Source organism: Drosophila elegans, unplaced genomic scaffold, assembly GCF_018152505.1.
Source record: "Drosophila elegans isolate 14027-0461.03 unplaced genomic scaffold, ASM1815250v1 contig_149, whole genome shotgun sequence".
Lineage (NCBI taxonomy): Eukaryota > Metazoa > Arthropoda > Insecta > Diptera > Drosophilidae > Drosophila > Drosophila elegans.
In genome coordinates this window covers 11,742,082-11,754,055 of record NW_024545513.1, presented here as the reverse complement: position 1 = coordinate 11,754,055, position 11,974 = coordinate 11,742,082, and the positions used below count along the sequence as shown (strand labels likewise).

General features: G+C 37.2%; 2 protein-coding genes across 2 annotated transcripts; both read right to left on the bottom strand.

Annotated features, from left to right (window-relative positions):
• Positions 1 to 6,395: 6,395 nt before the first annotated feature.
• Positions 6,396 to 6,992, bottom strand: LOC121467552 (putative glycine-rich cell wall structural protein 1). The gene is made up of 2 exons (XM_041709150.1): positions 6,887 to 6,992; positions 6,396 to 6,835 (listed from the first exon to the last, which is right to left on the bottom strand). The coding sequence occupies exons 1-2, from the start codon at positions 6,990 to 6,992 to the stop codon at positions 6,396 to 6,398; spliced, it is 546 nt and encodes a 181-aa protein (XP_041565084.1).
• A 1,772-nt stretch (positions 6,993 to 8,764) lies between these two features.
• Positions 8,765 to 11,739, bottom strand: LOC108137065 (acanthoscurrin-1). The gene is made up of 4 exons (XM_041709046.1): positions 11,684 to 11,739; positions 9,929 to 9,965; positions 9,499 to 9,743; positions 8,765 to 9,463 (listed from the first exon to the last, which is right to left on the bottom strand). The coding sequence occupies exons 1-4, from the start codon at positions 11,737 to 11,739 to the stop codon at positions 8,980 to 8,982; spliced, it is 822 nt and encodes a 273-aa protein (XP_041564980.1). The 3' UTR covers positions 8,765 to 8,979.
• Positions 11,740 to 11,974: the final 235 nt, after the last annotated feature.

Sequence of the window (11,974 nt, the reverse complement as noted above, 5' to 3'; positions counted from 1 at the left end):
CAAATTTACCGATAGAAATTATCGCACGCATATTTCCTTGGCTGGCAAATAAATATATTAATAATAGTACTTAATTCTAGTAAACATCCAATCTCTCTTTCTGGCTATTCGCTTATTGGAAGAGATTGGAAGAGAGTAGAGGCGCCAAAGGAGTAACGATTGGAACTCGATGCTCGAGGAAAAACGCCAAACACGTTTTTCCAGTAGAGGCCGAGGAATCTGGCTCATCCGCAGCTGATCGCTGAAAGACACAAACATGGGAAAAAAGAGAGGGACAAGTGGAGAAGTTGTCAAGAATCTCGGGGCGAATCGATCAATAACCTTTTCATCAACTCCACTGGAGGGAATCGAAGACAGAAATGTCGAAACTTGGTAGTGATGATTTGTCTATGATCTCTGATCTGTTTAAAAACAAGAAAGCTAATGTCATCAAATGCCAACTGTTTTAATAAAGTTAGCTAGGGATAACTTAGTATAATTTAATTTTATATAAATGTTAAATCCTCTTTATAATCTCCTGTTATCTCAGATACTCCTTTGACTTCCTCAATTTTTTGGCTCACCCACGCATAAATAAGGCGTTTAAATCGAGGAGCGGGGAAAGCATGAAATTGGCTGTAAATATCTTTCACCCATTGCAAAAGTTGTTTTGGCATTTTTCGAACATGTTTGTTCGTTGTTTTCCTTTTTTTACTTGTTTACATTTTTTTCGCAGTCCGCCAAGTAAGTGGGCAAACTGGTTATTTTTTGCAAATATGTGGGCATGGTCATTATTAAATTGTTCGATACCCAGCAACTTAAAAGGGTTGAGGGTAAATATTATATGACCTGTGGGAATACAGCTAAAAAATTGGAATTAGTCGCAAAAATAATTTAGTTTAAAGTGTCATTTCTGTTTAATCAATTACTAGACAGATCGAAAAAACAGGTTTTTAAAAACATTAAAATTATTGTTTTCAGATTTTTAAATCAAAACAAAATACAGTTTCTTAAGGTTTTTTTTAACAACCAGATAAAAGTAGGGCGCATAGGTAAATACTGACATATTCATGCAGTTACTAGCAATACTCGCTTGATTTCCAAAACAAATTTTTTTTTACATATTTTCGCATTTTGAGTTTTTTGAAACAAGTTTTTTTTTTTAACTTTGGGTGCCACAACGAGGAGTGCCCTTTTAAGCTTTGAGCAACACTTACAACGATTTTTATACTAAAAAAACCTTTTTTGTGTGTTTTTCCCGCATTTAGAGATTTGACTAAGAAAACGAAATTCTCACAGATTTGTAACTTGGCCAAAACCAAATCAAGGGACTCTTTCGGATTTAGTTTTTTGACAAGTCCCCAAAAACTTAAAAAAAAAAAAGATGGAATGTCATACAAAGCTGAATTCGTCATTAAATTGCCAATCGAATGGCATTCACAGATAACATTTTTTCTGACTTTCAAATTTTCGAAAAAAATGATGATGTACCTCCTTACAAAAAATCCACAAACTTGGACAAATATAATTTTTTTAAAAAACGTCTTTCTAAATTCTGTTTTTGTGTCAAAACAAAATTTATTGTCTTAAATCGATCGGGGACGGATGGTATAGGTTGCTAGCTCTTCAAAATAGCAACTCTTTTGACTTTGGGTCTTATTTTGGCAAAGTTACAACAAAAAGACTCTTCACAAATAATTTTGTTTGAAAAATCACCAAAAATCCCAAAAACACATTAAAAACTTGGTTTTTGTGTCAAAACCCTTGGAAACAATGGTCAAAATGTGGAATGCCATACACCGTTGAATTCGTAATAAGATTTCCAATCGAATGGCATTCTCAGCTAAAATTTGTTCAGATTCAAATTTCTGCAAAAAATGATGATGTACCCCCTTACAAAAAAGTCAGAAATTTGGACATAAATAAATTGTTCAAAAAACGTTTTTCAGAATTCGGTTTTAGCGTCAAAGCTGAATTAATTGTTTTCAATCGATCAGGGATGGATGGTATGGGTTGCCAGCTGTTCAAAATAGCAACTCTTTTGACTTTGGGTCTTATTTTGGCAAAGTTACAACAAAAAGACTCTTCAGAAATAATTTTGTTTGAAAAATCACCAAAAATCCCAAAAAACACATTAAAAACTTGGTTTTTGTGTCAAAACCCTTGGAAACAATGGTCCAAATGTGGAATGCCATACACCGTTGAATTCGTAATAAAATTTCCAATCGAATGGCATTCTCACCTAAAATTTGTTCAGATTTTCAAATTTCTGCAAAAAATGATGATGTACCCCCTTACAAAAAAGTCAGAAATTTGGACATAAATAAATTGTTCAAAAAACGTTTTTCAGAATTCGGTTTTAGCGTCAAAGCTGAATTAATTGTTTTCAATCGATCAGGGATGGATGGTATGGGTTGCCAGCTCTTCAAAATAGCAACTCTTTTGACTTTGGGTCTTATTTTGGCAAAGTTACAACAAAAAGACTCTTCAGAAATAATTTTGTTTGAAAAATCACCAAAAATCCCAAAAAACACATTAAAAACTTGGTTTTTGTGTCAAAACCCTTGGAAACAATGGTCAAAATGTGGAATGCCATACACCGTTGAATTCGTAATAAAATTTCCAATCGAATGGCATTCTCAGCTAAAATTTGTTCAGATTTTCAAATTTCTGCAAAAAATGATGATGTACCCCCTTACAAAAAAGTCAGAAATTTGGACATAAATAAATTGTTCAAAAAACGTTTTTCAGAATTCGGTTTTAGCGTCAAAGCTGAATTAATTGTTTTCAATCGATCAGGGATGGATGGTATGGGTTGCCAGCTGTTCAAAATAGCAACTCTTTTGACTTTGGGTCTTATTTTGGCAAAGTTACAACAAAAAGACTCTTCAGAAATAATTTTGTTATAATAATTGTCAAATTTCTGCAAAAAATGATGATGTACCCCCTTACAAAAAAGTCAGAAATTTGGACATAAATAAATTGTTCAAAAAACGTTTTTCAGAATTCGGTTTTAGCGTCAAAGCTGAATTAATTGTTTTCAATCGATCAGGGATGGATGGTATGGGTTGCCAGCTGTTCAAAATAGCAACTCTTTTGACTTTGGGTCTTATTTTGGCAAAGTTACAACAAAAAGACTCTTCACAAATAATTTTGTTTGAAAAATCACCAAAAATCCCAAAAAACACATTAAAAACTTGGTTTTTGTGTAAAAACCCTTGGAAACAATGGTCCAAATGTGGAATGCCATACACCGTTGAATTCGTAATAAAATTTCCAATCGAATGGCATTCTCAGCTAAAATTTGTTCAGATTTTCAAATTTCTGCAAAAAATGATGATGTACCCCCTTACAAAAAAGTCAGAAATTTGGACATAAATAAATTGTTCAAAAAACGTTTTTCAGAATTCGGTTTTAGCGTCAAAGCTGAATTAATTGTTTTCAATCGATCAGGGATGGATGGTATGGGTTGCCAGCTGTTCAAAATAGCAACTCTTTTGAGTTTGGGTCTTATTTTGGCAAAGTTACAACAAAAAGACTCTTCAGAAATAATTTTGTTTGAAAAATCACCAAAAATCCCAAAAAACACATTAAAAACTTGGTTTTTGTGTCAAAACCCTTGGAAACAATGGTCCAAATGTGGAATGCCATACACCGTTGAATTCGTAATAAAATTTCCAATCGAATGGCATTCTCAGCTAAAATTTGTTCAGATTGTCAAATTTCTGCAAAAAATGATGATGTACCCCCTTACAAAAAAGTCAGAAATTTGGACATAAATAAATTGTTCAAAAAACGTTTTTCAGAATTCGGTTTTAGCGTCAAAGCTGAATTAATTGTTTTCAATCGATCAGGGATGGATGGTATGGGTTGCCAGCTGTTCAAAATAGCAACTCTTTTGAGTTTGGGTCTTATTTTGGCAAAGTTACAACAAAAAGACTCTTCAGAAATAATTTTGGTCGAAAAATCACCAAAAACCCCAAAAAACACATTAAAAACTTGGTTTTTGTGTCAAAACCCTTGGAAACAATGGTCCAAATGTGGAATGCCATACACCGTTGAATTCGTAATAAAATTTCCAATCGAATGGCATTCTCAGCTAAAATTTGTTCAGATTGTCAAATTTCTGCAAAAAATGATGATGTACCCCCTTACAAAAAAGTCAGAAATTTGGACATAAATAAATTGTTCAAAAAACGTTTTTCAGAATTCGGTTTTAGCGTCAAAGCTGAATTAATTGTTTTCAATCGATCAGGGATGGATGGTATGGGTTGCCAGCTGTTCAAAATAGCAACTCTTTTGACTTTGGGTCTTATTTTGGCAAAGTTACAACAAAAAGACTCTTCAGAAATAATTTTGTTTGAAAAATCACCAAAAATCCCAAAAAACACATTAAAAACTTGGTTTTTGTGTAAAAACCCTTGGAAACAATGGTCCAAATGTGGAATGCCATACACCGTTGAATTCGTAATAAAATTTCCAATCGAATGGCATTCTCAGCTAAAATTTGTTCAGATTTTCAAATTTCTGCAAAAAATGATGATGTACCCCCTTACAAAAAAGTCAGAAATTTGGACATAAATAAATTGTTCAAAAAACGTTTTTCAGAATTCGGTTTTTGCGTCAAAACTGAATTAATTGTTTTCAATCGATCAGGGATGGATGGTATGGATTGCCAACTGTTCAAAATAGCAACTCTTTTGACTTTGGGTCTTATTTTGGCAAAGTTACAACAAAAAAACTCTTCAGAAATAATTTTGATTGAAAAATCACCAAAAATCCCAAAAAAACACATTAAAAACTTGGTTTTTGTGTCAAAACCCTTAGAAACAATGGTCAAAATGTGGAATGCCATACACTGTTGAATTCGTAATAAAATTTCCAATCGAATGGCATTCTCAGCTAAAATTTGTTCAGATTTTCAAATTTCTGCAAAAAATGATGATGTACCCCCTTACAAAAAAGTCAGAAATTTGGACATAAATAAATTGTTCAAAAAACGTTTTTCAGAATTCGGTTTTAGCGTCAAAGCTGAATTAATTGTTTTCAATCGATCAGGGATGGATGGTATGGATTGCCAACTGTTCAAAATAGCAACTCTTTTGACTTTGGGTCTTATTTTGGCAAAGTTACAACAAAAAAACTCTTCAGAAATAATTTTGATTGAAAAATCACCAAAAATCCCAAAAAAACACATTAAAAACTTGGTTTTTGTGTCAAAACCCTTGGAAACAATGGTCAAAATGTGGAATGCCATACACCGTTGAATTCGTAATAAAATTTCCAATCGAATGGCATTCTCAGCTAAAATTTGTTCAGATTTTCAAATTTCTGCAAAAAATGATGATGTACCCCCTTACAAAAAAGTCAGAAATATGGACAGAAATAAATCTTTAAAAAATCGTTTTTCAAAATTCGGTTGTTGTGTCAAAACTAAATTAATTGTTTTCAATCGATCCGGGGTGGATCATATAGGTTGCCAGCTGTTCAAAATAGCAACTCTTTTGACTTTGGGTCTTATTTTGGCAAAGTTACAACAAAAAGACGCTTCAGAATTAATTTTGTTTTAAAAATCGCCAAAAACCCCAAAAAACACATTAAAAACTTGGTTTTTGTGTCAAAACCCTGGGAAATAATGGTTAAAATGTGGAATGTCATACACCGTTGAATTCGTAATAAAATTTCCAATCGACTGGCATTCACAGTTAAAAAATTTTCAGATTTTCAAATTTCTGCAAAAAATTGATGACCCCCACCCTTATCAAAAATGCAAAAATTGATCATAAAATTAATTTCTTCAAAAAATCGATTTTTAAAAATCTGTTTTTGCAACAAAACTTATTTATTTTTCTAAACCGATTGTGGTTGGGTAGTATAGGTCGCCAACTATACAAAACAGTCACTTCTTTGGCTGTACGTCTAATTTTGTCCAAGTTACACCGAAAGGACTCTTTCGGATTTTGTTTTTTGACAAGTCTCCAAAAACCTAAAAAAAACCCCTAAAAAATCAGTTTTTCTATCAAAACGCTGAGAAGTAATAGTCACATGTTGGAATGTCATACATCGATGAATTCGTCATTAAATTGCCTATCAAATGGCATTCGCAGTTAAAAATTTTTCAGATTTTCAAAATTTTGAAAAAATTAATGACCCCCAACCCTTATCAAAAATGCAAAAATTGGTCATAAAATTAATTTCTTTGAAAAATCGATTTTTAAAAATTTGTTTTTGCATCAAAACTAAATTTATTTTATAAACCGATTGGGGATGGGTAGTATGGGTCGCCAGCGATTCAAAACAGTCACTAAATGTAGTGTTTGATTTCACAACTTTTTATTTGTTCACTGATAAGCTTACAAGTTATTAAAAAAAAAGTAATGGTAAACAGGGTGGAAATCCTTTGGAGGTGTGGAATTTTACCAGTTGCCTGCATATGCGTTCGCCGAAGCCTTGGCGTAGGAGCTACTTCCACCTCCTCCGCCGCCGCCACAAGAATGGCAGCCACCTCCTCCTCCTCCGGAGCTCCAGCTATTTGCGTTAGCACTGCTGCTGGCGTAGGAGCCACCGCCACCGCCTCCGCCGCCGCCTCCGCCCCACTGGGAAGGTCCTCCGCCGCCGCCTCCGCCCCACTGGGAAGGTCCTCCCCCGCCGCCGCCTCCGCCATGGTAGCCGCCTCCTCCGCCGCCGTGGTGGCCACCTCCTCCTCCTCCTCCGCGGTAGATTGGCTTGACCAGATAGACCTCAATGGTACTGCCTCCTCCACTCGGATGGCCACCGCCACCTCCATAATGGCCACCGCCACCGCCATGATATCCACTGCCTCCGTTATTGCCCCCGCCGCCTCCTCCTCCCCATCCTCCTCCACCTCCACCTCCTCCTCCCCATCCTCCTCCTCCTCCTCCGTGACCCCCGCCAAACAGCTTCTTCTTTAGCGCCAAAAGCGACGGAGTGGTGAAGTCCACGCAGCTGGCCAGGATTACCAGCCAAAAGGCAAAGATGAGCCAGTGCCTCATCTTGGGTGATTAGTAGATATTGCTGTTCCCGGTTCCGGTTTGCTGATGCTCCGTTCTAATCCGTTCTATTCAAAGCTACAGCTGGTGACCAACTAGTCATCCCAATTTAGAATGCATTCCGCTTTATATATGACATCCATTGTTAGCCATCGCAACGTTGTCGTCATCGCTGGGAGCCATCGAATTCTCTCAGCCGATCGTGTTTGAAAAGATCGGGGAGTTTACCTAGAAAGCAATGTAACGAAAGCCGGCGGGCATTAAACATTAATTACTCAATGGGTCAGTGAAGAAACTAAAATCGGGGACTTACCAATGCTCTGACTAGTTTTACATAAATGTGTTTTTGGCCCAATGTTTTTTCAGAAGTGGATCTTTTATTTTCCTGATTTTTATATGCCCAAAATCATATTTAAAATCCAGCTTAGTTTTTCGGGGTCAAGACAAGATTTTTAACAAGTTTTAAATAGACCAAAAAAAAGGTATCCACTTGCCTAGAATATTAATAAGCTTTGATGTTCACCATAATTTTATTAAATTTGTTACTATTGATGTGCTTAACCACAAAATCAATTAAAATTCGGATTATAGCACCTAAGAATTTAAATATTGGGCAACATCTTTTCTTAAGCATATTTGCATAGAATAATTTCTATTAAACAATCATGTGAACATTACGCATACGCCAGGTGTACCCGAAAATCAGTCAGAGTATCAGCAATTATATGCATGACATCTGCTGGAAAATCCCTCTTACTCATCTGCCAAATGGGAGAGAATCGGATATAGTGGTGGATATATTGGGAAGGGAGAAAACCAGTATAGTCAATTGGATTTATAATTAGAATCAAGGGTCCAACCAAAAGATAACCTGCACCCGCTAATAGCCATTAGTCTGATGATAAAAATATGCCAAGGCTAAGTCTTAAATAAGGTTCTATAAAAAGTAAGCGTATTCGAACTTCGTTGAAAGAACCAATTGATTCCATTCGAGGCTCATCAGTATGTGAGAAGCAATTGGCTAGCTGAGTCGCATAAGTTTATTTTGTAAAATCGCGAAAATCCCCGCAATTGAATCAGTTGCCTCAAGGAAGTCCCATATTTCCTGGGCTTTCAATGAAGGGAATCCGGTTCACAGTCCAACTAATGCATGACTACCTGGGCTAACTCGCTGTAAAAATGTAGACACAATTCATATTGCCATTGAGAGTCTTTGTTAAGGATTTCTTGTTGCAGATAAATTTGGCTTAACACTTACAAAACCTAACTAACAAACAAAACAACCATTTTTTTGCAAAGTCTTAAAATTAACAACTTTTTTAGTTGAGAAAATAATTTTTGTTGTTAAAATTAAGAAATTTATTTGGGATGGCAGCCTCTTTGACCACCATTTCCTCTTCCAAGTCAAAAATAGACAGCCACGTCTTTTTTAATCCAAAAAGGATTTTTAATTCATGTATTCTTGAACAGAATAGAAAATCAATAGAAAATCTTTCGTTGGGCAGCTATGCAGTTTGTAGGATACTCTTGGGCTATCCTACTAAATGCATGGCTGCCCAAAGATTCACTGAATAAGCTTTTACCAACTTTAAGCTCTTTCTTTATTTCATTTAAGTGTTGCATATTTTTGCTGTTACAAGATTTTTTTTTTAACAAGAAAAGGTTTAAATATTTGTGATACAATACCAACTTTGTAAACATTGAAAGCATAACAATAAAAGTCATACCCATGCATCATAATTTTTTACATATATTTTGAATTTTTGTATTTGGCTATATACAAAACAATAATGGCCTTTAAAGAGTCACAGTTTAAGGGTACATTTATTTAATATTCAATTTGTGCATTTCAAGCAAAGACTCATGCTTAATTTAGTAACAGTTCTCTGGGGCATAGTAACAAAAAAACAATAGCTTCTGGATATGTACAGTATTTACAAGAGTGGGGGTGGATTGCTTCGATGGCTTCCTAGGTTTTTGGGCATGTATTCTATGCCCATCCTCCAGCGGGCTGCCAACCGCCGCCGCCGCCTCCTCCTGAAGACCAACCGCCACCACCGCCGCCACCGTGGCCACCGCCTCCTCCTCCAGAGCTCAGCTTGATGATCTTGATGACCTTGGAGCCACCACCGCCGCCGCCCCCGTGTCCGCCGCCGCCGCCTCCACCTGAAGACCAACCGCCTCCGCCGCCACCACCTCCTCCTGAAGACCAGCCGCCGCCGCCGCCGCCGCCTCCGGATCCCAGGCTTATGATCTTAATGAGCTTCACATCGCCGCCGCCTCCGTCGCCGCCTCCTGAAGACCAGCCGCCGCCTCCTCCGCCGCCGCCTCCTGAAGACCAGCCGCCGCCGCCTCCTCCTCCGGAAGACCAACCGCCGCCGCCTCCTCCTCCGGAAGACCAACCGCCGCCGCCACCTCCGCCGCCGCTCTCCGTGATCACTTTAATGATCTGTACATCGCCTCCTCCTCCCCCCATGGCCGCCCCCCACCTCCTCCTCCAGAGGACCAGCCACCTCCTCCTCCTCCTCCAGAGGACCAGCCACCTCCTCCTCCTCCTCCTCCAGAGGACCAACCGCCGCCTCCCGGAGGCTTTGGTTTTCCAGTCACACTGGCCACTCCAATAAGCAGAAGACACACGAAGGCCTGAAACGTAAAACAAAAAAAAAAACAATAACACTCAATGAAAATCACTTGAAAAAAATTGAGAGAACACGGTGCGTATGCGCAATAATGATAAATAATTCTGTAGTTATCCTGGTCGTACTTTCATCGCTTGGAACGCTCCGTTTGGGTTAACTAGTGGGTTAAGTGCGAATCCACAACTGACATGACCACCGATGGCAGCCACAGTTTTTATACCAACCACCGGCAACATAACATTAACCGGAAAAGCTTGGCTCTAGCAGAAAGCAAAAGGAAAAACTATTTTCCACGCTCACCGTGCGGTCGGCAGATGTTGGAGGTGCTGCTGAGGCACTGCAAGAAAAAAAGGAATATTTTTTATGTTGTATTAAGTTTTCGTTTAAATCCATGCTGAACTCTGAAAAACATACATATTATCCAATTTAAGGGATATTTTAAGTTGGGCGATTTGAATACACTGCTGTTTTTTATCTCTATGTTAGAAATTAAAATAAGATTTTGTTTTAATTTAAGAAAGTAATTTGTTCTTATATTTAAATAAATATGTAATATTTAGAAAGATACTTTTTATACCCTTGCAGAGGGTATTATAATTTCAGTCAGAAGTTTGCAACGCAGTGAAGGAGACATCTCCGACCCCATAAAGTATATATATTCTTGATCAGCATCACTAGTAGAGTCGATCTAGCCATGTCCGTCTGTCCGTCCGTCTGTCCGTCTGTCAGTCTGTCCGTCTGTCCGTCTGTCCGTCCGTTTATATGCAAACTAGTCTCTCAGTTTTAAAGCTAGCTGCATGAAACTTTCCCAAAAGTTGTCTTTCTATTGCAGGTAGTATATAAGTCGGAACGAGCCGGATCGGACGACTAAAGCATATAGCTCCCATAGGAACAATCGGAAAAATAAATGAAAAAAAATTATAACTTTGCTGTTTTTTAATTTTTTGTTTTGTTCTTCGACGTATAGTAATGGTTAAATATTTCCGATTTACGGTTTAAATTTCATCAAAATCGGACGACTATAGCATATAGCTCCCATAGGAACAATCGGAAAAATAAATGAAAAAAATTATAACTTTGCTGTTTTTTAATTTTTTGTTTAGTCCTTCGACACTTAGTAATGGTTAAATATTTTCTATTAACGGTTTAAATTATATCAAAATCGGACGACTATAGCATATAGCTCCCATAGGAACAATCGGAAAAATAAATGAAAAAAATTATAACTTTTCTGTTTTTTAATTTTTTGTTCAGTTCTTCGACATATAGCAATGGTTAAATTTTTCAAAATTATGGTTTAGATTTTATCAAAATCGGACGTCTATATCATATAGCTCCCATAGAAATAATAAAAATATATAAAATAACTATCAAATAATTGAGCTGCTAATCATCATAGCTTCAATGTTTTTAAACATATACGCAGTAAATCATAATTTCAATGTTTTCAAAAATTTTAAATTCTTGCAATAGCTGCAAGGGTATATGAACTTCGGCTTGCCGAAGTTTGCTTTCTTTCTTGTTTATCATAAGGTAAATTTATGGTATTTAAAAATATATATATATATATATTTATTTAAAATAAGATTTCGTTTTGTGTTAATAAATAATTATTATTTACGAAGAGACTTTTTATATCACAAAGTATATTTTCTGTATTTCAAAACCATTTTTCAGTCACTTCGTTTTTGTTTTTAAACATAAAAATAAAAGTTTAATATGAATTGTTCATTTTAAAAATAAGTTCAAATTGAATTAATAGTATATATTTTCTCTCTCTGTAGCTGGCTCACGAGCGCATTGGCGCAATGTGGGCCAAATGCTGCCGCATCATCGTCGCGAAGTCACCATTAGTCAGGGCGGAGGATTCAGGGAATGGGCCTTAGTTTCGGGCTGTTGGCCTGTTAGGATGGGGTTGGGGGTGGCAGTAGACAGTATACAGTAGACAGTAAGACAGCAGGCGAAAGCTGCAGACAACTCATAACTGCGACTGCATTCGATTGTCGCATCTGCAACAGTTTGCAACCGGCCCAAGATTTGTTTGTATTGCTATACAAGCGCATCTCCCGGCAGACAAGTTGCTGCTGCTGCTGCTGCTGCACCTTTCCCATTGCATAATCCGTAGCAGCAACTGCAACTGCCGCAGCAGCATCGCCGGTCACAACAGCAAGATCAGGCCAACTTGCAACTTGCGGCGTTGTTCACTTGATGCCATTATTTGATTTGCATCTGGAGGATATCGTTGGCAATTTGGCCCCAAAACGATGACAAAGCCCGACGATCAAAATGGCCAGTCGATCCATCATTTTGGGCGTGACGACGGCGCATTCGATGCAGCCAAATCAC

Bases quoted from the DNA above. Each gene is read 5' to 3' on its own strand.
- LOC121467552 (XM_041709150.1), bottom strand. From the start codon at position 6,992: ATGAGGCACTGGCTCATCTTTGCCTTTTGGCTGGTAATCCTGGCCAGC. The intron at 6,836-6,886 runs GTCACGGAGGAG...GAGGTGGAGGAG, and splicing joins GAAGAAGCTGTTTGGCGGGG to GATGGGGAGGAGGAGGCGGC.
- LOC108137065 (XM_041709046.1), bottom strand. From the start codon at position 11,739: ATGGGAAAGGTGCAGCAGCAGCAGCAGCAGCAACTTGTCTGCCGGGAG. The intron at 9,966-11,683 runs GTATAGCAATAC...TTTTTCTTGCAG, and splicing joins GTCTGCCGGGAGATGCGCTT to TGCCTCAGCAGCACCTCCAA. The intron at 9,464-9,498 runs CTGGTCCTCTGG...GGGGGCGGCCAT, and splicing joins GGAGGAGGAGGAGGAGGTGG to GGGGGGAGGAGGAGGCGATG.